The sequence below is a fragment of the Salvelinus alpinus genome, chromosome 37 (assembly GCF_045679555.1).
Source record: "Salvelinus alpinus chromosome 37, SLU_Salpinus.1, whole genome shotgun sequence".
NCBI lineage: Eukaryota > Metazoa > Chordata > Actinopteri > Salmoniformes > Salmonidae > Salvelinus > Salvelinus alpinus.
Window position 1 is genome coordinate 5,352,242 of NC_092122.1, and position 27,934 is coordinate 5,380,175.

Here is a 27,934-nt window from a genome sequence, read left to right on the forward strand (position 1 = left end):
CTATTAGGCCTACTAATTCAACACATATTAGGCCTACTAATTCTCTTAGACCTACTACTTATACACATATTAAGTCTACTAATTCTATTAGACCTACTAATTCTATTAGACCTACTACTTATACACATATTAAGTCTACTAATTCTATTAGACCTACTAATTCTACACATATTAAGTCTACTAATTATATTAGACCTACTAATTCTATTAGACCTACTAAATCTACACATATTAAGTCTACTGATTCTATTAGACCTACTAATTCTACACATTAATTCTAATTCTATTAGACCCACTAATTCTATTAGACCTACTAATTCTATTAGACCTACTAATTCTACACATATTAAGTCCACTAACTCTATTAGACCTACTAATTCTATTAGGCCTACTAATTCTACACATATTAAGTCTACTAATTATATTAAGCCTACTAATTCTATTAGACCTACTAATTCTATTAGACCTACCAATTCTACACATATTAAGTCCACTAACTCTATTAGACCTACTAATTCTATTAGGCCTACTAATTCTACACATATTAAGTCTACTAATTATATTAGGCCTACTAATTCTACACATTGACATTCTACTAATTCTATTAGACCTACTAAATTTTAGACCCACTGATTATATTAAGCCTACTAATTCTACACATATTAAGTCTACTAATTCTATTAGACTTACTAATTCTATTAGACCTACTAATTCTACACATAATAAGTCTACTAATTCTATTAGGCCTACTAATTCTACATATTAAGTCTACTAATCCCATTAGGCCTACTAATTCTACACATATTAAGTCTACTAATTCTATTAGGCCTAGTAATTCTACATATTAAGTTTACTAATTCTATTTGACCTACTAATTCTACACATTTTTCTGGTATTATTTTTTGCCTTACGGGCTCCTCCTGGTGGTTCTGAAGTGACGTAACACATCTACAACAGGGTTGAGCAGAACTTATCCACTACACCTCTACAGGATATCTATCCCATTAGTAATTTACTAAGTCCTTCTGAACAGATCCTCTTCATTTGTGTCCATTTTACATGTGAAAATAAATCATCCTGCCAAGTATGCTAATTCAATGTTTCTAAATGCTGGTTTCATTGCTTTATGAGATTTCTACAAAGAAGTCAGTTGTGTGAATACAGTTTAGGTCATTGAAGTTCAAATTCATTGAGGTGGTTTCCCAAAATATATCGTAAATTCCCTTGGGAAGAATAAAAGATAGGAGTCAGTTTTGAAAAAGACAATTTGCTTTTCTTGAAAAAAAATTAAACATAGGCTCATTAAAACATTAATTTAAAGTGCACATATGGGGAAAAAAAATGAACATTTACCACAGATTAAGAACATACATTCGACAATGATCAAATTAAATACACATTCCATTTCATCAAGTTTAGCAGGTCCTGGACCAGCTGAAATGCACTTGTGGCCTTGGTGAAAACCACTACAGTAATTTAGCAACTGATCCCAATCCAACCAGAAAACTACTTGTACCGTTTTAATTTATGTACCTACAGTAAATAAAATCAGTATACCTTTTAACTTATTTTGATAAGACATGTGACAATATATATTTTTTACATTGATGTAATCTTACTGTTCTTTAAATAAATAAATCCCTTGAGGAAAATATTTTAGAGGCGTGTAGGTAATGTTAACTGACCGTTAAGACTTAAAAAAGCTGTTTAAAAACGTTATTGGCAAACGTACCGTTTACTCTGACCACTTTCACATGCACACCAATATTCCGTTATTTGTAAGTCGCTCTGGATAAGAGCGTCTGCTAAATGACTTATATGTAAATGTTATTATTCGGGGTACTCAAGTACTGTTTTTGAGCTGACACACGTAAACATCATATCTCGTTTACAATAACCCCAAAAAGTTTGTATCCCGGTTATGAGAAACCCGGATAAAATGCCTTGGATTTTCTGATCTTAGATGGGATACTGTGGCATGTAAACATCTTATCCCGTTAACTGTTGTTTTTTGCTGTCTGTGTAGGCTCAGTTTCAGGTACAATGGGTGTTGTGTGATGTTTTCATCTGATTGTTAAAAAAAAATCACTTCCAAAAGTAGGCAACCTGTGCAGTTCCATCCACCGTAATCATTTATTTAGCTGATACTCCATCCTGGACCGTGTAGCGTAATTTAGACAACTTTCTGTTTACGACATTTGGAAGGACATTTGTTTGTCAACGATAGTTAGATACATGCAGCTTCTCTTCCGTCATAACTTGTTGCCCCAGAACACTAAATAAAATAGTGTTCATCAGAATAATGTCTTACATTGACAGAATGAATGCATTAGTAATGTAGTTAAAACCGGTAAAGTTGTCTGTTTCGTTTAGGGACCGGGGAGAACAGTGGAAAGATTGGTCTGTGCAAAATGTCCAAATGTCATGAGTTTGACTGGTTTTAATGAAATTAAAAGCTGAGAAAACGATGAAATAGGTTTATGATAAGACTTTAGTCTGTCTTGGGTGCATATTTTATGTGGTTGAAATACTGTCTGCTTGCATAACAGTGTCAACGATCACACATTACAGACGCACTCGCATTTTCTCAAGAGATGCTGAAAGAATTCGTATTTCTCCACTCCTGTTTCCGAGACAAAATTAACATTTGTTGAGTAATTTCACTGCAAGAAATGCATCATTCTGCAAGAGTTAATATTATATTACGCGACATGTGAAAGGTTATAGGCCATATTTCAGTTAATATTTAACCCATATCAATTTAAATTAGGAATAATCTGTTTATTCATCGGTACAGGGATACTCGTGAGCAAAAGTGCATGTAAACAGCTTAACACGAATAAGACCTTCTGGATATGAGCTACTGTCCAGAATACGGTGCGCATGTAAACGTGCTACAGGCAATGACTAAAAATCCACCGAGCGGACAAGTGTGACTGAGATTCTAGGAGTGAGTGTTTTGTGTGTCTTTGAAATCTGATCTCTACTAAGCAAATGAGCAGATCCAAATCATTCTATACTCCAGCAAACTGGTAAAGGAATTGGAATAGTCGTTAGCTGCTTGGAACTTCCTATCTCAGACCACAAACATTGAGAGGGCCCTGCCCCCACTCGTAAAAAGCGCTGAAGTAATATCTAAAAAAAAAAAAAAAAAAAAAGCATTTCAGACCAAATATATACATAGACTGGACACACACATGTTGTACATACATCTACAGTAGTGATCAGTGGACATAGTCTGACTGACAGGCAGTAGGCCCCATAGGGAAGGAGTAGGAAACAACATGGCCGTCGTGAGGAAGGCTTCACAGCTCGTGTGTCCCTGCCCGTCTGTCCCTCCACATGGCCCGAATCTCAGTCACGATCAGCGGCAAGATGAAGACTATGCTGCACCCGGTCTGTGAGGCGATCAAATAACAGGGCCAAATATGTCACAAACAGGGACAACACAGTACCTTCTGTAAGATGCTCCTGAGGAGAATGAGTGACTAATTTATGGCAGGACAGGAACATTGTCTCACATTATGGATTAGACAGATGATCTTACCATGACTATGAAAAAGTAGAACACACACATCCAGCCCAGCTTGCTCTCGATCAGCGATACCAAATACTGGAAGACAAGGTAAAAAAAACTCAACATTAAATCACTGGAAAGCACATATTTCTGTGTGTATGCATGTACTGTATGTATGTGTGTACTTTCTCTGTCTCTAGTGTGCGTTACCTGTCCCGCAGCAGCTCCAATACTCCCGGTCCCGTCCACTATGCCGGTGACGGTAGCAAGAGCCTCCTGACTGCCCCTGAGGGCCTCCTGTCGCCCCAGGTCTGCAGAGATGGCTGAGCTGATCATGTTGGACGGTCCTCCTATGAAGAAACCTGTGGTGGCCAGGAGAGCTGCATTCACCACCTGGTCCGGAGGGGAGACTGAGGGGGGACAACACAGGGTTAATTCACATGTTTTCTTTTGTGGATTGTGTATGAGACATCAAGGGATGTGGTTCCATTTTTATTTTTCCGCCTTCAAGGGCTCCCCTTGGTGGTCTAGAATTGGCATAAACACAATAATGAACAATTTCCATTTTTTCCTTAAATAAATTGGATCACATAAAAATTGAATGCTGGCCTGAATAATATAGTGATATGTTTTGGGCTAGAAAAAGGAGGACGGCAGATGAAAGAAGGAGGAGTACTCACGGCTGTAACCCACCAGGGCTCCCATAGCCAGCAGCAGACTGACGGCTAACACTGGAGCTCTCTTCCCCATGAAGTCTGAGATCAGGCCCTGGACTGTACCACCTGGGGGGGGGAGAAAGAGAGAGAGAGAGAGAGAGAGAGAAAGAAAAAGAGAAGAGAGAAAAAGAGAGAGGGAGAGAAAAAGAGAGAAGATTAAATACACAATTTCCTGTACCGTCTAAAGGTGTCTACACAGTCTACGTTCCAAAAATTCAGTCGCACAACTGTACGTGGAACTACGTAGAGAGCGTTGCAAACGGACCTCCATCGGCTCCGTTTGCGTCGACTCTGTAGACCCCTTTAGACAGCACAGATAAATGACTCCGCATAGCTCGCTAGGATGTTACCACACCCGAACCGTAGTCAACAACACCAATGTGATTCATATCAACCAGTCAATACAGCTAGTGTTAACTAGGCCTGGGCCGGAACACTCGCCTATGATGCCTCCCACGTCGTACCACACAGAGAGCCTGTCGGCCTGGGCCTCCTTCCAGCCAAAGTTCCTGCTCAGGTAGAAGGGCAACCAGAAGAAGAAGGAGTAGTTGACCAGCTTCAGACAGGCGTACGCCAGGGAATACTGGGGAGAGAGGACGACCGTCACCAGTTACTGAGAGAGTCATCTCAGAAAGCCAGAACTAAAATCTTCAGATCGTCAGATGCTCCAGAATACAATACTTGCTTTATTGGTCCATTTTTCACAGGTAAGGTTCTGGGAGGAGAGGTTGAGAGAAAGATACTAATGCAACTAGCGACGTGTTCACCCCCTCCTAAACAAAACTGTCAGCCAAAGAATTGAGATAGAATGGAAACCCTTAAACCGGGAGGGGCAGATAGCAGAGAGGATGATAGATATAGAAATAGATAAGGATATAGACAGGGGGGGGTGAATGAAAGAGGGAGATAGGAGGGTGAGTGCGAAAGAGAGAGTGGGTGACAGCCGACCAGAGTTAGAGGTCATGAGGAAGAGACAGGGACACAAAGAGAGCTCTAGTAATATCCCACTCACAGGCAGCACCCCGGGTAGGCAGAAGGCCTGGCAGAATCCGATGGCTTTGGGTGTTTCCCGCAGCTCCTCATCCCCCTGCTGGGTGGTGTAGTACCCTCCGTCACACACCTCCTCTGATCCTTCCTCATCCTCTTCATCACTCATCAGAGGCCTGTGGCTGTCTGCGTCTCTTTCCACTGGTCTCAGACCTGTTTCTGACTCCAAACACAGACCTGCTGGGACAGAGAAACAACATTCTTCATCAAAAGAGTCAAAGTACATTGTAGCTAAACTCAGCAAAACTAAACTAAATGCGTTTATTTTCAGCAAACGTAACGTGTAAATATTTGTATGAACATAACAAGATTCAACAACTGAAACATAAACTGAACAAGTTCCACAGACATGTGACGGACAGAAATTTAATAATGTGTCCTTGAACAAAGGGGGGGGGGGGGGGGTCAAAATCAAAAGTAACAGTCAGTATCTGGTGTGGCCACCAGCTGCATCAAGTACTGCAGTGCATCTCCTCCTCATGGACTGCACCAGGTTTGCCAGTTCTTGCTGTGAGATGTTACCCCACTCCTCCACCAAGGCACCTGCAAGTTCCCGGACATTTCTGGGGGGAATGGCCCTAGCCCTCATCCTCCGATCCAACAGGTCCCAGACGTGCTCAATGGGATTGAGATCCGGGCTCTTCGCTGGCCATGGCAGAACACTGACATTCCTGTCTTGCAGGAAATCAAGCACAGAACGAGCAGTATGGCTGGTGGCATTGTCATGCTGGAGGGTCATGTCAGGATGAGCCTGCAGGAAGGGTACCACATGAGAGAGGAGGATGTCTTCCCTCTAATGCACAGCGTTGAGATTGCCTGCAATGACAACAAGCTCAGTCCGATGATGCTGTGACACACCGCCCCAGACCGTGACGGTCAGTCCTGTCTGGTCCAGCGACGGTGGGTTTGTGCCCATAAGCGACGTTGTTGCCGGCGATGTCTGGTGAGGACCTGCCTTACAACAGGCCTACAAGCCCTCAGTCCAGCCTCTCTCAGCCTATTGCAGACAGTCTGAGCACTGATGGAGGGATTGTGCGTTCCTGGTGTACCTCGGGAGGTTGTTGTTGCCATCCTATACCTGTCCCGCAGGTGTGATGTTCGGATGTACCGATCCTGTGCAGGTGTTGTTACACGTGGTCTGCCACTGCGAGGACGATCAGCTGTCCGTCCTGTCTCCCTGTAGCGCTGTCTTAGGCGTCTCACAGTACGGACATTGCAATTTATTGCCTTGGCCACATCTGCAGTCCTCATGCCCCCTTGCAGCGTGCCTAAGGCGCGTTCACACAGATGAGCAGGGACCCTGGGCATCTTTCTTTTGGTGTTTTTCAGAGTCAGTAGAAAGGCCTCTTTAGTGTCCTAAGTTTTCATAACTGTGACCTTAATTGCCTACCGCCTGTAAGCTGTTTGTGTCTTAACGACCGTTCCACAGGTGCATGTTCATTCATTGTTTATGGTTCATTGAACAAGCATGGGAAACAGTGTTTAAACCCTTTACAATGAAGATCTGTGAAGTTATTTGGATTTTCACAAATTATCTTTGAAAGACAGGGTCCTGAAAAATGGGACGTTTCTTTTTTTTCTGAGTTTATATGTGCTTTATATCATATTCCGCACACACACACATTACTACAACTTCCTCACAAAAAAATAATATATATATATATATTTTTTTTTACTTCCTCACGGAACAATAAAGATGAATTTCAAGAGAATTGACACAAACAATTAGATGGCACAGAAAGGAGGAAGTTGCGTCAATGTTTATTCTATTCTACTGAGCCATTTACTTTATGTTCGTATTCTTATCTTGTATTATTTTCGAGAAGGAACCTGCAAGTAAGCATTTCATTGGACGGTGTATACCATGCGTATCCTGTACACACGACTAATAGAACTTGAGACTTGAAGTGATAGAATGTACAGTATGATACAATGACAGGGAGACAATTCCAGACCAATGAGGGACACTGGGCATGCACGGACCTAATACTCACCCACTTCTTTAGGGGAGGTGAGCAGACCAAAGAACACCACCACCCCACCGGCAAACTGCAGCACTGAAGTGACCAAGAAGGCATACTGCAGAAACAAAGCATAACACCGAGCTGACTTGTATTGTGAATCGTGCTGTTCGTGCTATGTAGCAAGAGGTTGAGAGAAAGACGCCACCACATAACTTCACTTTTCTCTAGACAACAACGTAGTGACGTACCAGGTATTGTCTATGCTACATAGCATGTCCGTTTTTCATCTAGACCTTATGAAAAAGGTGAGTCCCAGAGCGGATCTGTAATAGGTATATCTGTGTGTGTCTGCACTCACCTCATAACCGTACTTGAGAACACTGGATGCCAGGAAAGCTCCCAGGATGTTCCCAACAGACGCACAGGCACTCCACAGGCCAAACACAAAACCTCGCCTGGAGGGAGGAAGAGACATACAGCGGTTACTCTCAAGAACATGCACAAAGAACACACTCAACACAATACTCAATTAGAACCTTGTCTTCTAGAATACAATAGGACCAAGAAGAAATCAGTACATCACAGGGTCGTTCCGTATGATTTCAATCACTTTCTGACAGCGACCCATTAGATGATGTAAAATAGGGTCTAAACTACAACATTTGTGAAAATGTGTCAAATCGGAGGTCACTTATTTTTAGATAATTAACGTTAACGCTTAAAAAAAAAGTAATTTTCTTAAAATAAAAAAAAATTAAATAAATCATAGAATAGACTGAAAACCCTGTTTGTAAGCTTTTAAATGATGTCAAACTCAACCGTTTATCTTTATCAGTGATAAAGGCATGGATGTCTCAAGGTAGGGTGGGGAATTGTTACAGGTTTTGGTTTTTCCATGTATGTTTTAAGGTTGGACTTTAGCACGTATAGCTCGTTAGCACGTAGGGCACACCGATAGGTGTCACCTTGTTAGTCAGTATTGGTTACACCTATGCTGGTTGCCATCTCTTTAGTGGGAAGGCGTTAAATAGCGCCTGGGCCAGGACAGGTTAAGAGCGGCTGGCCCTGTGCTCCAGTTGTCTTGATAGACGCAGAGGGTTAACACCTTTAGTTGGCGCACCCCATTTTGATTTCGAGACAAACAATCCTGTATCTGATTTTGCTCCACCTTTTTGGTTTGCTTCCTGTCTTTAACCTTGGGTTTTTCTTTTGTTTGCCTCTTTGGCTAATTTAGTGGGCTCTAACGGTGGACGTCTTTTAGGTTCCAGTTGTTGTTGCTAGTCAACTTTCAGTGGACACCCCCGTGTCTTTCAGAACCTCTCCTAAAACCACCCGTTTCACTTTGGTTGTTGGTCATTGACTCTTAGTTCCCCCTTTTGTTTGCGTGACATTTTAGGTTTTCTTGCTGGAGAACGCAACAGTATGCAACACGGGTCAACTTTGAACACCTATCTCCTGAATGTTTTGGCATTCAGGTCCAAAAAGTTACTTTCTGACCAATTTTACCATGGGCAAACATGTATGAAAGGTTTCAGGCAAATCAAAAGGGGTGCAGTCAGAAAGTGATTGAAATCATTTGGAACGTCCCCGCAGTTAAAGCAATCCCCTAAGGCTACTGTTTGTAAAGACAACTTCTGATTGTTGACATTCAAGGAGCTTTACTCAATCTGTGAGTGATCTGCAGTGATGGGGAAAACAAACACAGTTTCAGATGAGGTTATTCTTTTTGACGATATTGCAATATTATTTGCAATAAACTCACGTATTTTCCCTTCATAGCTTGTTCTCCATCTTATATTTAGGGAGCCCATTTGTTTCCAGCACTTTTATTTCCATGACTGACCAAAACTAGTTCTCATGGCTCTCTCAGACATATGGTGAGCAATATTGTTTGGAACACCGAATCGCAATAAAATCACAATATCGAATCACAATACATATAGAATTGTGGGAATCGCAATAAATATTGTATCGTTATAATATCATATCGTAAAGTCCCTGGCAATTCCCAGCCCTAATGATCAGAGTTGGTGTATACTAGTGTCATGGCAGAGAGAGGGATAAGATACTCACCCCGACTTGCCGAACCAGTTCCCCATGACTGCCACCACACAGGGCCAGACAGCAGACTGCAGTAGGCCGTTCAGCACCCAAAGGCCACAGTACAGGTAGATGTTATAGAACTGCAGCCACTCAATCAGGGTACCAAACACAAACTCCTGGGAAGTGAAGGAGGGGAAAAAACAGAAGGTTATATTGGATTACGTCACTAAATAAACACAATGAAACATAAATGGGGTCAAAATGCAGAATCTGCAGCACATGACTATTGTAGTAATTCGGTTTTCACTAAGTACCTATTGTAAAAATCTGATGTTACAACCGTGTAGATGTATATGAAATATAAAAGCAGTGCCCCACTTACCACTATGGCTGAACCACACAGACCAAAGCAGAGGACATACCGGAGGTTCATGCGATCTCCAATCACTCCACTCATATATAAGCCCTGCATGAATATTGAACAACACACACATGTTTACCCGGTCCTCCTGCTTTGACTATGCATCAGTGTGCTTGTTTCCATGTTGATAATGAAAGATGGCATGAATTAATTAGCATTCATTAGTTTAATGTGCATATTAGCATGTGGCAGGAGACAGAAGTAAATCTGATCTGACTGATTAGGTTACATTGAGTTACTGTTGCTAGACTACCAACCAGTAGCCCCCCCCATGACCCCAGATGACCCCGACACTCACCACGGCGTAGGAAAACAGGAAGATGGTGTCGAGGACACCCAGGAACAAGGTGGCTCCATCGGAGTCGGCAAACAGGTTATGCTCCTCCCATGTCTGGAAGAAGATACAGAATAGACAATCAAAGATACATACAGTAACACAATAAATAAACTTTATATCATTTAACACAAAAACGTTGTCAGAGTAACTGAATAAAGGGATTTATTTAACCATTTGACCATTAGTATTAGCTGTACTTCATGGTCTGTTTCAACATATGATCACATGCAGAGCACTCGTCAGTAGCTCCACACCTGATAACACTTCCCCATCCACTACACACAAAGTAAATATTGAGGATTGCACGTGAAGAGATAACTAAACAAACTCAGTGGTGCAAACTGAGGCAAAACAGCAGACATCCAGGAGTTAAGTCATTATATCAGAGGTCATCATTCAGGGGAGGCGAAAAGGAGGGATAATTCAAGGAAGTGAATCGACATCCTCCCGAGTACGTACCTCCCCGGGTGAGAAGGCAGGAGAGCTGGCATTCTGCACAGAGGGAGTCCACTGGGCTGAGATGCTCACTTTCACATTACTGAAGGTCTTCCTCGAGGCGTGCAGGAGGACATAGCTGGAGAGAGAGGGAGGGGAGACTTAATAAAGCCCTGTTATATTCCTAGCACAACAAGGGACCAGAAACATCCAGGGCCTTCCGATGCTGTGTTGAGCTGTTTAAAGCAGCTGGTGTGCAGTACTCATTTACAACTACTATACATTCCTCAAGACTATAACATGCAATAAGAACTCTAGGCTATACGTCACTTCCTGATGACAGGGCCTGGAAAGCACAGCCACAAAATCTTTGGCACAGCTGAGTGGGCTCAAAGGTCAGGGTTCAGAGTGGGGAGGTCAGGATAGGGAATGTGAGAAGCACCGATTCAGCATGAATCTGATTCTTACTGCTCAACTGTCTGACACGTTCACTCTCTCCTACTCTGATAACAACCAGTCTGACCAAGAAGCAATGATGTCATGCTTTTTTTTTTTTACAGTGTAATTACAGTGAAGAGCTTTATAAGACTGTGAGTACTGTAGCTCCAGTCCAGGCATTAGCACTTTTTGGGGCCCCTATTTACTTAAGGAGGGTGTAGGCCTATATGAGCACAAGTGAGCCTGTGTATCAAATGCGCATGTATGCTCTGGTTTAAGTGCTTGTGTAGAGAGCATTTAGGGCAAAGAGAACTGGAATGAGAACTCTGAACATTCAGAGGGTCTTAGACCAGATCCCTACAAGGCTGGTGGGAGTTCAGGAGTTGAGTTTACCTAAAGAAGGTGAGGAGGAAGGCGACCAGGTGATGGTGGGTGTACTGCGCCAGGAAGCCGCAGCACGGGGACGACATCACAGGGGTCACCAGGAGGGATGGGAGGGGGTGGAGGTCTTCAAGGGAACAGCAGGAGAGGCAGCACGAGAGGGAGGGGGTTCAGAGAGGGAACAGCAGCACTAGTTTATTCAACACTACAGCCTAGGTCAAAAACACAGCTTTGCCTGAAAAGAATGAACTGGGGTTTAAAGTCCTATGAGACCAGGTGGATATTTTGCACCATAGCAAATGCAGGTAAAAGGTCAAGGATATAAAGCCACAAACAAGTCACCAAAGGTCTTGGTCAGCCTCTTCCAAAAAAGAAAACCATAAGCTTGTTATCATTAACCTACTTCTCATTATGGGACCTTACTGTTAGTCCTACAGCCAACAAACCTTGGAACCTGGCCTGAAAGATTTATCTTTAAGATTTACCCTCTGAATCACATTCTTCCAATAAAAGCAAAACCCCCAAAAAGATTGCGATTTCCTTACCTACTTTTTCCGCAAACGTGTACTCGTTCTAGATAGGAAGAACTTAGCTATGGACAGCAATAAATAGCCTTGGGAGCTGTCTTCTGTCTGCTTCTGTCGCTGGCTAGCAGTGCAGCACTCAAGTGACTCACTCTGGTGATATGTAAAGCATATGAAATACACTAGCTCGATACTTCTCTTTCACTAAAGATACATTAGGCATTGGATAACACTGTCTGGAAATGCAAATATGTAATCGACATCAAACGGATAAGGACTTACCTGTTTTATTCACATCAACACCGACGCTAGCGTGAGCTCATCTGTCTACAGTTCAGTCTGCTACAGTGTAGCAATCGGTTTTCTTTTTGTCTTCTTCTGCTGTGGTTTCACATTTCCTATTGCCACCAACAGGACTGGAGTGTGCCGGAAGTGAACGCATGCAAATAAGATCCACATGCCCCTAGTTTCAGCCAATCGTGGTGTTTCGAGTCAGTAGGTGAAGAAATGAACCAATAGTATTGCGAGTCGTGGAGCAACAGCTCGGGGATGCAACACGCTGTAGTTTGTCACCTACGGATCAGCTGTGCTAGTGTCGTCTGATAGAGAGCCAGGAGGCTGTTGTTAGTGCTTTTCAAGGTAAGTTCTCTCTTTTATTTTAATTTAACGCTTATTTGAGCTTAGAATTAGCACACGGTTCAAAACTGTGTTTCAAGTAGTTTTCACAGTCTCTATGTGCGTGTGATTCTGACACTCGTTTTCTCCCCCACCAACTTGAACTGATTTCAACAGCCTTACCAATTGCTTTAAATACAATGTGAAAGGTTGGATCATTCTGTGGCTGATTCAACCATCTGTTCACTAGAATAAATACGTTTGTAGATCATGTCTCTAGCTAAAGGGGTTTTATTTGAAAAAGAAAAAGAAAAGCCTATGTCACACAGCAAGTTTTACAGATGTACCACGCCGTACTTCCTTTCTACAGTACAGGTTAAAACATGCTTACATGGTTATACTTTTGTCAACTTTACATTGTAATTTGCTTTTGTCAGTAGCAAACTGTCAACTAACTGTCAAACCTTTCTCTTTCCTGGGCAGGGAGGCAAGAGCTAACCACCAATATGGCCACAGCACAGTCAGTCTTAATGTTAGCAGTATGTATTCTCATGATAACTGAGTTCATACTGGCACAGAGGGACTGCTATGACATCCTAGGTGTGCCAAAAGATGCCTCCGAGCGCCAGATCAAGAAGGCCTTCCATAAGCTAGCCATGAAGTACCACCCTGACCGAAACAAGAGTCCTGACGCAGAGGCAACGTTCAGGGAAATAGCTGAGGGTGAGTCCTGTCAACTTCTGTGTTCGGTAGATGGGCACTCCCTTGTCTGTTACATTAGGGCTCGTTACGTCAAGTCCACATCAAATGTATTGGACGGAGTGTTAGTCATTCATCCTGTAATTGTATTAATACTATCGGAAACATTTCTACAAGTAAATGATGTTTTTCCCAATCTTTAATATTGTCAGTGCAATAGACATTTTCAGGTGAACAAGGAGAGCAGTCGTTGATAATATCAATAAAAAATGTATCTGGTTTAATTACAAATTTGCAAACGGGGATAACAATATCCCGCACAGGAGCAGAGAGTGTCTAACTGGCCTTCACCGAAAAGGCCCAATAGCCTAATCAGGAACACGAAATGTACTGCGAACACCAGCCGAGAGGCTTGTAGGAAGTCAAAACAAAAGGCCAGTGACTTTGTCAGCTACTACAGAATCACAGTGTTCACAGACGATACAATAATAATCAGTCCTTGTACCTCCAGTCTGGCGTCAATCACTATCAACAGATTTGAGTTTAATCCATAACAGTCAGCATCGAGTTTAGTGACCATCAACCTGAGTGTCACAAACAGAACACTGGAAATCATGTGTAATACAGAAAGGGAAAAACGCGTAAATATACTTAACATTGCGTTAATCACTCTAAACTCAATATGAACTGTATTGATCTTAATATTCCCATTACAGTCAGTTATGAAGTTTTTAAATGTTAAAGCATTTGTTGTTTTTCTGATGTCTGTGGACACCAAGAGACTCATGTTTCCTTTCCTTTGCCAGCGTACGAGACGTTATCAGACGATAAGAGGAGACGGGAGTATGACCAGTTTGGACATGGCCCCTCCCCTGGTGAGCCAGGCACAGGAGGCGGGAGGAGTGGACAGCACTTCCACCAGAACTTTAACTTCAACTTTGATGACCTGTTCGGTCATAACCAGCACTCCCATCATGCCCATCACAAGAGGGCCTTCAACAGCCACTTCCAGGCCCACCAGGAGGCCCAGAACAGGCACAAGAGACACTTCCAGGGCTCCTTTGGTGGAGAACTCTTTGATGACGTGTTTGAGGACATGGAGAAGATGTTCTCGTTTAACGGACACACGGGCAGGGCGGACAGCCGGTTCCAGGGCTCAGCAAAACAACACTGCAGGACAGTGACACAGCGCATCGGGAACATGGTCACCACATACACAGACTGTTCTTGATTTATTATCACCAGAAACACATCCCGCTACTCACTGGGTATGAGTTTAGCTATCGTGGGTATTTTGGTATTACTGTTAATTTAACACTTTGTGGAACATGATTTTGGGTGGTTTTGTAAGGAAAAAAAGTGTGCTATAAATGTGTTGATGCCTATGGGCCATAAAACAAAATGTTCTCAAGCAATACCTTTCACTCATTTTGGATATAATTAAACTGGGCTTATGTATTAGGTTCTTACTTATGGATAGCATTGCATGTTACGATGCCTCCATTTGGATCTCAATTTACTTTGTTTACATCGTGCTAAGCACCGGCTCTCCCATTTCTCAGGTTCTCTATTGGCTTCCATCTTTGTTTGAGAGTAGCAATTGTATTGAGTTGAAGAAAAAAAAAAGAAGCATTTTATATCATGCGTCCTTTTATTTTCCTTCTGGAGCATTAAAATTGCTATGCAAAACCAAAGTCATTCTCTCTTTCAGAAAGAGTTCATCCAATATCATGACAAAGTCAGTGTTATAGCACATTTATATTGCTTATGCCTTGTAATTTTAGAGCTGTTGCATTTGATTGTGGACTTATTAATGCATTCCCCCCAGTGTGTTAAGTTGCTGTCACTTACTTCAAGGCCCATCTTAAACCTTTCCCGGTTATGAAAAGAGCACATGAGTTGAATCTCATCGTGAAGTTGAAGAGAACCTAGCCATATACATGTATATAACATGGTTATACACCATTATCAACTGTTACCTCTTGGTTTTTTTTCTGCAAAGTGTGTCTCCTCTGCCATTTTATTTTGTGCAATATTTGTAGTCGGCACTTTTGTTCTCTGTTCTGTTGTCTCTGACCTCGACTTTGCTGCCTGATTGTCATTTTGTGTGAAACCAATGTTCAGTTATTGACTGCTGTCTGCACTTTGTTCATCCTAAGGATTATCTATTTTTAAATATTGAAAGGATGAGGAGTAGTACCTGTTTGGAAATAAAAATATATTTACTCTAAGGTCCCTGCAGACTAAAATCTGTTTCTACAAGTCCTATAATTCTATTTTATCATGTTCTATTCTCTTGGTCCATGGATTTAGATTACTGTAGTATCTTCTAAATGTGTGTCTATTCTTTTCATGCTCTGACATTTGATCAATTAATGTAAATCTCAGAATAGGTTCACAAAACACTATGTATATTATCATCTGCAACTATAATGTAGCTACTATTTTAGCCTAGCGGTTTGAGAGGCGAGCAAGCAACCAGAGGGTTGCCAGTCCTGGGTCTGACGGGAGCTGGTAACTGGATTGTTGACGGTATCAAATCATAGAGGCTGTTGCCTGCCGTTGTGCCCTTGAGCAAGGCACCCCACAACAGCTCCCCGGCTGCCCAGTGTGTCTTTTTGAGAGTTTGGGTTAAAAGAGGATGTCAAATTTCAGTAGGAGCTTGTGTGCAATTGACCAGTAAAGTGATCTTACTCATACACATCTATCGAAAAACTACATTACAATATGTTTTTGAGCAGCGGCTTTATCTTGGGAAATGCAGTCCTATTTGGAAAATTCAAGCAGCGTTTGAGAGCGTTTGGAATCTGGAAGACTACAAGTCCCAATAATACACAACGCAGTCGCAGACTGGTGGCAATGGCTTATTTCAATGTTGTCTATGGGACGTTGAATGACTTTTAACAGAGCTGGTGGATAGCTGTTCCATTAGTTTATCTCTCTAGAAAGGTATCAATTTAGCTTGAACATGGAGGCTCTAATCCTCGTTATAAACAAGCTTCAAGATGTCTTCAATACGGTGGGAGCAGACATAATACAGCTGCCGCAGATAGCAGTCGTTGGAACCCAGGTAAAACCCATCCCCTCGTAGCTGTCAAAATAGGGCTGCTAGGCTCTTCACATGACACTGAAAGATGGCTACATGGCTAGCTAGCTACATACATTGTTGTCTATCCAGCTCTTTTGTGTTCGAGGTTTTCATTATGTTCGGCAAAACATCAGGATTGCTTAAAATGAGCCATTGAACTGGAGCGTGGTGCAGTTAAAAATACACCTCTTTCTGTCTCTGTTTGTGCATGAGCCAGTTGTGTGGCTATTATTGGTGTGCATGTGTTGGTAGACACAACGTGGACAAACACTCAGCTGTGTGACGGTCTTGTCTGTTGGTTTTTTGTGTTTTCCTATACATGCCTCCCTTGACAGTTATTAGGGACCTGTATACCAGACCGTTCACACCTGCACAAGTAGTCTATCTAGGGTTATTCCATAAATGATTGTGATCATAGAGATCTTATTAATATAGTATTCTAATCATATGACTGTAATCCCGTGTGGCTCAGTTGGTAGAGCATTGTACTTGCAAAGCCAAGAGTTGTGGGTTTGATTCCCACTGGGGTCACCCAAATGTTAAATGTGTACACCACACGACTGTATGTTGCTGTGGATGGGGCAAGTTCTTACACACCAAAAACAAGGTATGACTCATCTCAAACAGTGATACGTGTTGCTACTCATGATATTCTGTTTTCTGTGTTGTTGATTGAAGAAAATATACATGAACAAAGCTGGTCTTTTCAGATCTACACAGACTTCAGTGAAATCAGGCAGGACATTGAAAATGAAACGGAAAGAATGTCAGGTACTAACAAGGTAAGCCAATCACAGTGTAATTATTTAGGACTTTATAAATTGACCTCCTTCATATCATACGTCCCTCACAATTTCAACACAGCTAGTCATTGTATTTCCTATAGGGGATCAGTGATGAGCCTATTCACCTGAAGATCTTCTCTCCTAATGTGGTGAACCTCACTCTGGTGGATCTACCCGGCATCACCAAGGTAACAGTGACTAGAGATGGAGATGAACTGTACACTAAGTGTCTGCTCTGCACAGGAAAAGCTAGAATCCTCGCAGACATGCACGGCAACTGAAACCTTGGCTGGCGCTTGATACACTAGAAAGACTCCGTTGTCAGTCACTCCTCTGTGTTTTGTGCCCCCCCTTACAGGTCCCAGTGAGCGACCAGCCTAAAGACATAGAGGTACAGATCAGAGAGCTGATCCTGAAGCACATCTCCAACCCCAACTCCATCATCCTGGCTGTGACCGCTGCCAACACAGACATGACCACCTCAGAGGCCCTCAAAGTGGCCCGCGAGGTCGACCCCGACGGTCAGTACTGGGTTTGAGTTTTTCCCCGCTTATTCAGTTGATGGTGACAGGTTGGATGTCAGGGTTTTTCTGCTTTGACCCTCATTTCAGTTTTCACATCAATGTAAAAGGGCTATAATGCTCATTTTCATCCACAGTATTTGGGCAGCCACTTATCACTCTCTGCGACTGGTAAAAGTGTATGTTGTGTACAGTATGTTGCGTTAGACTCCTTTCTCTAGTCTGTTGTTGGGTACAGGCAGGAGGACACTGGCGGTGGTGACGCTGGTACTGATGCTATGGACGTCCTAATGGGCCGGGTCATCCCTGTCAAACTGGGCCTCATCGGAGTGGTCAACAGGTCTTCCGTTATACTCTACTGTAGCGGGTTACACTCACTCCCAATAATAGCCTCTACTCTATCTTACATAAAATGAACATCAGCTGAAACATGTCTTGTGTTATTGTGAAGCCGACACGTCTCTGTTTCATGCAGGAGTCAGTTGGACATCAACAGTAAGAAGTCGGTGAGCGATGCCATCCGAGATGAAGATGCTTTCCTGCAGAAGAAGTATCCCTCTCTCGCTAATTGAAAAGGAACCAAATATCAGGCCAGGACTCTGAACAGGTGAGAATATTATTGGTTCCTCCATAGGGCAGTTAGGTATTACATAAGCACATCAGCAATGGTAGTGGCAACTACAGTAGTGACTTGTAACAACACTTGCCAGTCAAGGTTCTTAGCTCTGATCAGCCAAAATGGTGGTCAGGCAAACAACCTATGAATCGCAAAGTGCAACCTACTTTATCTAATGAAACTTTGAGATCTCAGATATTGTGCCCATAGAATTGCAACTACTAGAATGGAATTCTGTAATAGGAATTTCAAGGTGAACAAAAGAGAAGAGCAGTCACAGATAAAGTTGATCAAAAATCAATCGGATTGATTTTTGCAGCAGGAAGACCCCTCCAGCACAGAAGCAGAGAAAATGTCTAACTGGTCATCACTGAGAAGGCCTTTACAGGGCATTTGGAAAATATTCAGACCCCTTGACTTTTTCCACATTGTGTTACGTTACAGCCTTATTCTAAAATGTATTAAATTGTTTTTCCCCCTCATCAATCTACACACAATACCCCAGTGGTGTAAAGTATTTTAGTAAAAATACTTTAAAGTACTACTTAAGTTGTTTTTTGGGGTATCTGTACTTTACTTTACTATTTACATTTTTGCCAACTATTACTTCACTACATTCCTAAGGAAAATAATGTACTTTTTACTCCATTCATTTTCCCTGACACCCAAAAATACTTGTTACATTTTGACAGGAAAATGGTCCAATTCACGCACTTATCAAGAGAACATCCCTGGTCATCTCTACAGCCTCTGATCTGACGGACTCACTAAACACACATGCTTTGTTTGTAAATGATGTCTGAGTGTTGGAGTGTGCCCCTGGCTGTCCTTCAATAAAAAATTTAATGGTGCTGTCTGCTTTGCTTAATATAAGGAATTAGAAATGGTTTATGCTTTTACTTTTGATACTTAAGTACATTTTAGCAATTCCATTTACTTTTGATACTTAAGTATATTTAAAACCAAATACTTTTAGACTTTCACTCCTACTTGAATCATTTTCTATTAAGGTATCTTTACTTTTACTCAAGTATGACAATTGAGTACTTTTTCTACCACAGCAATACCCCATAATGACAAAGCAAAAACAGGTTTAGACATTGTTGCTAATTTATATATGTATATTTTTTTAAATATTACATTTACATAAGTATTCATATTGCGTTGTTGAAGTAACTTTGGCAGTGATTACAGCCTCGGGTATTCTTGGGTATGACGCTACAAGCTTGGCACACATGTATTTGTGAAGTTTCTCCCATTCTTCTATGTAGATCCTCTCAAGCTCTGTCAGGTTGGATGGGGTGCGTCGCTGCCCAACTATTTTCAGGTCTCTCCAGAGATGTTAGACCGGGTTCAAGTCCGGGCTCTGGCTGGGCCAGTGAAGGTGGTGGTGGAAGCATCATGCTGTGGGGATGTCTTTCAGCAGCAGGGACTGGGAGACTAGTCAGGATCGAGGGAAAGATGAACGGAGCAAAGTAGAGAGAGATCATTGATGAAAACCTGCTCCAGAGCACTCCGAACCTCAGACTGGGGCAAAGGTTCACCTTCCAACAGGACAACAACCCTAAGCACACAGCCAAGACAACGCAGGAATGGCTTCGGGACAAGTCTGGCACATTCCCGCGTTGTCTTGGCTGTGTGCTTAGGGTCGTAACATATAATGTACGTAACATAACAAAATGTGGCAAAAGTCAAGTGGTCTGAATACTTTCTGAATGCACTGTATATCCTAATCAGCTGACAACTGTTCTGTAAACACCAGCCAAGAGGCTTGTAGGAAGTCAAAACAAAAGGCCAGTGAGTTTGTCAGCTACTACAGAATCACAGTGTTCACAGACAATACAATAATAATCAGTGTGTCCTTGTACCTCCAGTCTGACGTCAATCACTCAGCAGATAGTTTAATCCATAACAGTCAGCATCGAGTCTAGTGACCTTCAACCCGAGTGTCACAAACAGAACACTGGAAATCACGTGTATTACAGAAAGGTAAATGTCACACTTAACTGAACATGAACTTTGTTCGTTTGAAATATTCTCATTACAGTAACCTACTGTATCTAATGAAACTTCAAGGTCTCAGAATTAGAACTACTAGATTGGAATTCCCATTCAAGTCCCATTCAAATCAATGTTCTGTAAGTTCTATGATTCTAATTCTCCTGACCCTGCTAGGCTACTGATGCACCACATCAGAGACTGTCTACCGGAGCTAAAGACGCGTATCTACGTGCTGGCGGCCCAGTACCAGTCTCTGTTGAGCAGCTACGGCCAGCCCGTGGAGGACCAGAATGCCACCCTGCTGCAGCTCATCACCAAGTTCGCTGCGGAGTACTGCCACACCATCGAGGGCACGGCCAAGTACATTGAGACGGCTGTGAGTAGTAGTACCCTCTCTATTCCACAAGGAGGTGCCGATGTGTGGGAAAAATGCCTGTGAACACCCAGAGATGCACTTCATGTAGTATTATTACCTGTATTATGAAGTGCTTGAGACGAGTAGCATTGGGATTTGAATGTTGGCACTATTCCTTTGATTCATAGTAGCACATCGTGTTTGTCACAACACGTCAACTTCATCTATCCTCTTTTTTTCAGACGCGGTAGTGCCAGAATCTGTTACATATTTCACGAGACTTTTGGGCGAACTTTAGAGTCAGTGGATGCCCTAGGAGGACTCAACACCATCGATATCCTGACTGCCATCAGGAACGCCACTGTGAGTAGAAGTACTGAGAGGTTCTTCTTCTCTCCTTCTGACAGTATTGACTAAAGAGTGGGCATAACTTCAAACTGGGGAACGGATAAATAATCATCTGTCTTCTTAATGCTACTTTGTCTGAACAACACACGGTACATGTCTGTCTCTAGTCTCTAATTTGCTCTCTCTCTCTCTCTCTCTCTCTTTCTCTCTTTCTCTCTTTCTCTCTTTCTTTCTCTCTTTCTCTCTTTCTTTCTTTCTTTCTCTCTTTCTCTCTTTCTTTCTTTCTTTCTCTCTTTCCGTCCGTCTCTGTTTGTGCCTGAGGTGTCGTTTGAGCTGCTGGTGAAGAAGCAGATGAAGAGACTGGAGGAGCCCAGCCTGCGCTGTGTGGAGCTGGTCCATGAGGAGATGCATAGGATCATCCAGCACTGCAGCAACTACAGCACACAGGTAGACACACACACACACACACACACACACACACACACACACACACACACACACACACACACACACACACACACACACACACACACACACACACAAACACTCTGTCATGTATAACTAACCCAAAAACCTAACCATAACTCTAAACCTAGCCCTAGCTCCTAACCCTAAAACTAACACTAATTCTAACCTTAACCCTAAACGTCCCAGAAAGAGCATTTAACCTTGTGGGGACCAACAAGATGTCCCCAGTTTTTGTTCATTTACTATTCTTGTGGGGATACCTGTGTGTTTTCCATAGGAGTTGTTGAGATTTCCAAAGATCCATGATGCCATAGTAGAAGTGGTCACCTCTCTGCTCAGGAAAAGGCTGCCTATCACCAATGAGATGGTACATTCAGGTTCAAACGGTGTAATCTGCACGTGGATTATTTGTATGCCAACTGCATCAGGTTATTGTATCGCATCACATACAACTCTCCTGTTGCAGGTGCATAATCTGGCATAACCTACGTCAACACCAAACACCCTGACTTTGCTGATGCCTTTGGGGTCATGAACAACAACATAGAGGTGGCAGCTCATGACCTTTTCTGTTGACAGGAATTCTGTAGGATAGGAGTTGGGATGTAAAAACAACATGATGACATATGCCATTTAGCAGACGCTTTAAGCCAAAGCGATTTACAGTCATGCGTGTGTACATTTTACATATGGGTGGTACCGGGAATCAACTGAGCAACAGAGGACATTGTGTGTTGTAAAAGGGATGCAACTTTCCTCCGTGCTGTCTGTGTCCTGTAGGAGTCGAGGAGAAACCGAATGAGAGAGCTGCCCACTGCAGTCCCCAGGGATAAGGTAACTAACTAACCACCGTATGTAACAGTTTAACTTTAGTCCGTCCCCTCGCCCCGGGCGCGAACCAGGGACCCTCTGCACACATCAACAACAGTCACCCACGAAGCATCGTTACCCATTGCTCCACAAAAGCCGCGGCCCTTGCAGAGCAAGGGGAACCACTACTTCAAGGTCTCAGAGCAAGTGACGTCACAGATTGAAAGGCTATTAGCGCGCACCACCGCTAACTAGATAGCCATTTCACATCAGTTACACGTACTCTGAATGTCTTCTATAATACTCTAAACAAAATGGCTCCCAAGCTCAATCTCCCCAGCTCTCTTTAATCGCAATATAATACCAATTGTCCCTGGTCTTTCCTTCTTTACCTCTCCTGACTTCACAAGTCCCTTCTCATTCCTCCTCTCTTCTCTTCCTCTTAGTCAGTAGTTAATGGTCCAGTCGGCCAGCCTCCCATTCCTACCGAGCCCCCTGCTTCTGTGGATGTGGAGGGTGACAAGGTGGGGCATGAGATGGGCATGCTCCGTGCTTCCTGCTGTGCTCTGCTCTGTGTACTCAGTCTGCTCCCCAGCCCTCATGCCCTCTCTTAACAATGTCCTCTCTGCCTTCTCCCTCTCTGTGCGTTTGAGTTTGGCTCTGGATTAAATAGATTGGTTTGCATTGAGATTCTGCAAAGCACCTTGAGGCACAAGTTGCTGTAAAAAATGGCTTACATCTGATTGTTTGTGTTGTGTGTAACCTCAGGCTCCCGGAGCAGGGCCCGAGGGGGACCAGGAGGGGACAGGGAACTGGAGAGGCATGCTGAAGAAAGGGGACGAGGGGGCCCCCAGCTCTGGCCCCTCCAGCCCTCATAAGGGCCTTGCCGTCAACCTCCTGGATGTGGTGAGCGAATAATAAAGTTATTCAATTTCTAAATGCTGTGTGGTGCTCTTCAGTGATTGGCTGATGCTGTTGCTCCTCCCGCAGCCTGTTCCCGTTGCCAGGAAGTTGTCTTCTCGGGAGCAGCGTGACTGTGAGGTCATCGAGAGACTCATCAAGTCCTACTTTCTCATCGTCTGGAAAAACATCCAAGACAGGTGCTTTCTGATACTGTCCCTCTCTCTTTGGGAAAGAGGATACCTAGTCAGTTGCACAACTGAATGCATTGAACCGAAATGTGTCTCCCGCATTTAACCCAATCCCTCTAAATCAAAGAGGGGGCTGCTTTAATCAACATCCACAGTACCCAGGGAGCAGTTGTTGTTTGGGGTTAACTGGCTTGCTCAAGGATAGAGCTGCAGATTTTTTCACCTTGCCGGCTCGGGGATTCGACCCAGCAACCTTTCGGTTAAAGGCCCAACGCTCTTAACCGCTAGGCTACCTGCCACCCTTTGTATTTCTGTGCAGTGTTGAAGTCTAGAGGTATTTGCTCCCATTAGGCCAGCAGCTCAGAATTCTCTCTCTCTCTCTCTCTCTCTCTCTTTCTCTTTCTCTTTCTCTTTCTCTTTCTCTTTCTCTTTCTCTCTTTCTCCCTCCCTCTTCCGTACTGTAGCGTGCCCAAGGCAGTGATGCACTTCCTGGTGAACCATGTGAAGGACAGTCTGCAGAGTGAGCTGGTGGGTCAGCTCTATAAGTCTGGTCTTCTCAACGACCTCCTCACTGAGTCTGAGGACATGGCCCAGAGACGCAAGGAGGCTGCAGACATGCTAGAGGTTGGTACCTTAACCATGAACAGAGAGGATTGACACACATCCTCTTGCCCATTCACCCTCTGAATGGCACACATACACAAGCCATGTCTCAATTGTCTCAAGGCTTAAAAACCCTTTTTAACCTGTCTCCTCCCCTTCATCTACACTGATTTGAAGTGTATTTAACAAGAGAAATCAATAAGGGATCATAACTTTCACCTGGATTCACCTGGCCAGTCTATGTCATGGAAATAGCAGGTGTTCTTCATGTTTTATATGCTCAGTGTATATTGGCACGAAAAATGTGTTGCACTTTGCCTATTTATCGAACAACTTGAAGGTGTTATTTCTAATAAAATGACAGTGCTGCTGTATTCTGATTTCAATTACTGTAAAAAAAAAAAAATATTGTGTAATTTTGTACCGTGACCACACTTGGGACCTGAAATGTCCAGCTTCACCACTATGTCTATGAGCCTGAAAGAGCCATGGTGACCAATTTTATTGGCAAGAATACATTTCTGGATTTTGCCCAGAATAAAGTCGTTAATTGTCCAATTATCACAACCAACATAACATCAATGTAAATCGTGCAGTGCTCAAGGACATTTGATATAGAGCATACTTAAATGCTTAAGGGATTTGAACTTGCAACCTCTTGGTTGAGTGCATCAATGTTTCTGCAGTGCCACCACATCCATACTTACTGATTGGAATATATGTTAACACACTCTCAAAGAATAAGGCTATGGTTAAGGAACAGTGTTGTTCCCTGGGGTACAAAAAAACTCAAACGTAAACTTCACAGCTACACATATGATCTCACATGGTACAGTTCGGTACCTTGCAGGTATAATGGGACATTTTTCCACCCAATATTTTGAATATAAGGTACAATCACTGTGCTTTGATAGATGGGGGCATTTCATTGTAGGGCTCACTTGCATATTTGGGGCATGGTCAAATATATATATGTATTTGTGGCAACCATCGGTAGAAGTTTAAACGTTTGATGGTTATGCCACGTCAAGTTGAGCACCTCTAACATTGTCTGTTCTGCAAACTTTGTAAGAGAATGTGTCGGTAATGAGCTGCACTGTAAAGAGGTTAGTGTGCATTTTGTTGCCAGAATTTGCTATGTCTTATCTGAAAACCATTTGTAGGTAAGTTTTTATAAGATTCATAAGTACTAACCGGCAAACCGTTGTCAGTAACCTACAGGCAACTTGCTTTCACTAGCAATGCATGCTAGTAACCTACTGTGTCTTCACTGACTTCCTGTTGACAACATGTGCGTCACTTGCTGATTGGCAGCATACTGTAGCAGTGGCAGAATATTGCAGGCGTGGCTTTCAACTAGCTCTTTTTGGTCTCCCATGAGAGGGAATGTAGTCCCAGTTCATGTGGTCTGTTGTATTCTGTTCATAAACACTGAGTTTGTACGCTGTTGCTTATCCAGTCTTATTAAAAGCGAACATAAGTGCATGTGATGCCAAAGAGCCATACAATATTTCATTTTTAGCTAGTCACCATGTCATTGTAATACCCACTTTCTTACCAGACCACCAGGTCAGTGAGTGTGACAGATTAGCTACAGTAAGTTACTGTGAATCTTACAATAACCCACCTGCAGCTAGTTGACAGTAAGTTATTGACAATGTTACTTTCTGTGAACCAGCTGCCATTATACTGGAAAGGCACAGTAACATCTTAACAGTGCAGCTCTTGACTGTCAACTGTTCTTACAAAGACTGCAGAACTGACAGTGTCAAAAGAGGGGCTCAACCATCATCAACATAATGATACATCACTGAAACTGGTATAACATTTCCACTGATGGTTGGCACAAATACAATAAATGGCCCAACATATGCTAATGAGCCCCCGCCAGCACATTGCCCCACCTACATTTCAAACTGCAGGAATGATTGAATATATTGGCAAAATCGTATTTGTATTTTATTTTTCCTTTAAAAAAATATATATATTTTATTTGAACCCCCTTTTCCCATCGCTGCAACTCCCGTACAGACTCGGGAGAGGCAAAGGTCAAGTGCCCTCCAAAACACAACCCAGCCACTGGGCGCTTAACCCAGAAGCCAGCCGCACCAATGTGTCAGAGGAAACACCATACACCTGGCAACTGTGTCAGCATGCATTGTGCCTGGCCCACCACAGGAGTCACTAGTGCACGATGGGAGAAGATCATCCCTGCCAACCAAACCCGGACAACGCTGGGCCAATTGTGCACTGCCCTATGGGTCTCCCAGTCGCAGCTGGCTGCCCGGACTCAAACCAGGATCTCTAGTGGCACAGCAATGCAGTGCTTTAGACCACTGTGCCACTCGGGAGGCACTGGGTAAATATTGTTTTAAACATTTTACTAGATTATCCGCACATGTACCGACCAGTATCATGTACCTCTGAAGGTACATCAAGTGTACCTTTTGAACTTATTGTAAACCAGGGAACAACATTGTACCATAACCATACTCTTACTTTTGAGAGTGTGTGGATATATGTTCTTGGTAACAAATAAATTAGGAAGCACTGCTGAGTTACATAGTTACCAAGCACTGCTGGGACATTAATGCACTCCAGACCGAAAGTGTGCAAGTTCAAACCTGAGTGCATTTATGCACACTTAATGTTAAGTGTCCCTGAGCACGGCTACTTTTTCGTTGGTGTTGTCAGATAATCGCACAATTATTGACTTGATTCTGTGCAACTTTTAGCAGTGCAAACATGTATTCTTGACAATAAATCTGTGGCCGATTTCTGTCATGGCCACAGACCTGGTGGTGTAGCAGGAAATTCAGGTTTCTGGTGTCCCCCTTCCGAAAATCCCAAATGATTTCATATGTGAAATATCACGTGAAAGCGTGTTTTTGAACACTTTACGTGACATTTCATTTCATTTTATCACGTTATTTTATCACGTTCATTTTATCACGTTAACTTCACATATGCGATCTCATGAAATTCATCTGGTTTTTCCGTAAAGGGTGAGGACCATATTAGGATGTTTGTAAGATGTTCTCAAGGCATGTGTTGTCAGGACATCACGTGATGGTCCCAAACCATCCCAAACAATTTCTAAGTAAAGTAATGAAAAGGTATGGTGGTTTTAAAGTGAGTGGTTCGCTGTTCAGCTAAAATATGACCTGGGATTTGAGGTGTAGTGATATTTCTGCTGTGCCACAAAGTCTGTAGTATTCCCCTACACATTCATTACCTATACACTTAGCGAAAGAAAGCCATATGCAGTGCTATTTTAGTTATCAGTTAATCTGTGTATTTTCACATCATTGATTTAATTGAGGTATTTCAGTCATTTGAGGGTTTTCTGTATATATATCTAATTTTGCCGGGGCATACTATTCTATTTCAGTGTTACTCCTGAATCACAATGATAAATAAAAAATTTCTTGAATGTATTTTTGAACAAAGCTGAGATTTACTTTTAAGTCCAGTGTAGGAATACAGGTGAAATCAGTTTTTGACACAGACATGGTGGGGTAACAGGAAGATCGGAATGCCGTTCAAATCCCAGGTAAGGACAAAATGAATACTAATAACTGTAGAAATAAACATACACAATGTAATTATGTGTGTCAAATATGTAAGTTGAAAACACTATGTGAAAAGCACTGTGTATCATTTTTGTTTTCACATGTGCACTATTCCAAAAACCCGATTTCACACGTGAAACATCATGTGAAGTGTTCCCAAAAGCATGTTGTCAAGTGAAATTTCATAAGTGAAATCCTGATTTTCTACATGTGAAGTCATATGTTTTTTCTGTAAGGGATTGCACTGTGCAGGCACTATTATGTGTTATGTTGTACTGTGCTATTCTATGTGTGGTTAACAAATATATGTATTTATTTCAATCACTTGTTTCCTTGTCTAATAATAATAATTGATTGGATTTATATAACGCTTTTCCCAGATGCTCGAAACGCTTTACGTTATGTTAAGTTATCAGCTGGAGGTGGAGGGAGAGAAGGAAGCTAGATTTGAATTCACGACCTCAGGGAATTGAGACAAAAGCTTTAGCGCTACTGGAGCCACAGTATTGTACATTATATAATAATAATATATACAAATT

General features: G+C 42.5%; 2 protein-coding genes and 1 pseudogene across 4 annotated transcripts; 2 read left to right on the top strand and 1 right to left on the bottom strand.

The window, feature by feature from the left end:
• Positions 1–1,251: 1,251 nt before the first annotated feature.
• Positions 1,252–12,231, bottom strand: LOC139565860 (sugar phosphate exchanger 3-like). 3 transcript variants are annotated; one of them, XM_071386483.1, is made up of 15 exons: positions 12,106–12,216; positions 11,845–11,976; positions 11,312–11,426; positions 10,505–10,619; positions 10,007–10,099; positions 9,670–9,753; positions 9,318–9,463; positions 7,603–7,699; positions 7,275–7,359; positions 5,246–5,460; positions 4,675–4,816; positions 4,198–4,299; positions 3,728–3,927; positions 3,548–3,613; positions 1,252–3,398 (listed from the first exon to the last, which is right to left on the bottom strand). In XM_071386483.1, exons 3-15 carry the CDS (start codon positions 11,386–11,388, stop codon positions 3,306–3,308), a joined length of 1,515 nt encoding a protein of 504 aa, XP_071242584.1. In that variant the 5' UTR covers positions 11,389–11,426; positions 11,845–11,976; positions 12,106–12,216; the 3' UTR covers positions 1,252–3,305. The 3 variants fall into 3 exon arrangements, with proteins under 3 accessions (XP_071242584.1, XP_071242583.1, XP_071242585.1); XM_071386482.1 differs by lacking the exon at positions 11,845–11,976 and having other exon boundaries at positions 12,106–12,231; XM_071386484.1 differs by lacking the exon at positions 11,845–11,976 and having other exon boundaries at positions 5,246–5,457; positions 12,106–12,230.
• Positions 12,232–12,299: 68 nt separating this feature from the next.
• LOC139565863 (dnaJ homolog subfamily B member 9-like) lies at positions 12,300–15,368 on the top strand. The gene is made up of 3 exons (XM_071386488.1): positions 12,300–12,462; positions 12,922–13,161; positions 13,944–15,368. The coding sequence occupies exons 2-3, from the start codon at positions 12,945–12,947 to the stop codon at positions 14,366–14,368; spliced, it is 642 nt and encodes a 213-aa protein (XP_071242589.1). The 5' UTR covers positions 12,300–12,462; positions 12,922–12,944; the 3' UTR covers positions 14,369–15,368.
• Positions 15,369–16,105: 737 nt separating this feature from the next.
• On the top strand, positions 16,106–27,716 carry LOC139565690 (dynamin-1-like protein; annotated as a pseudogene).
• The last annotated feature ends 218 nt before the right edge of the window (positions 27,717–27,934 follow it).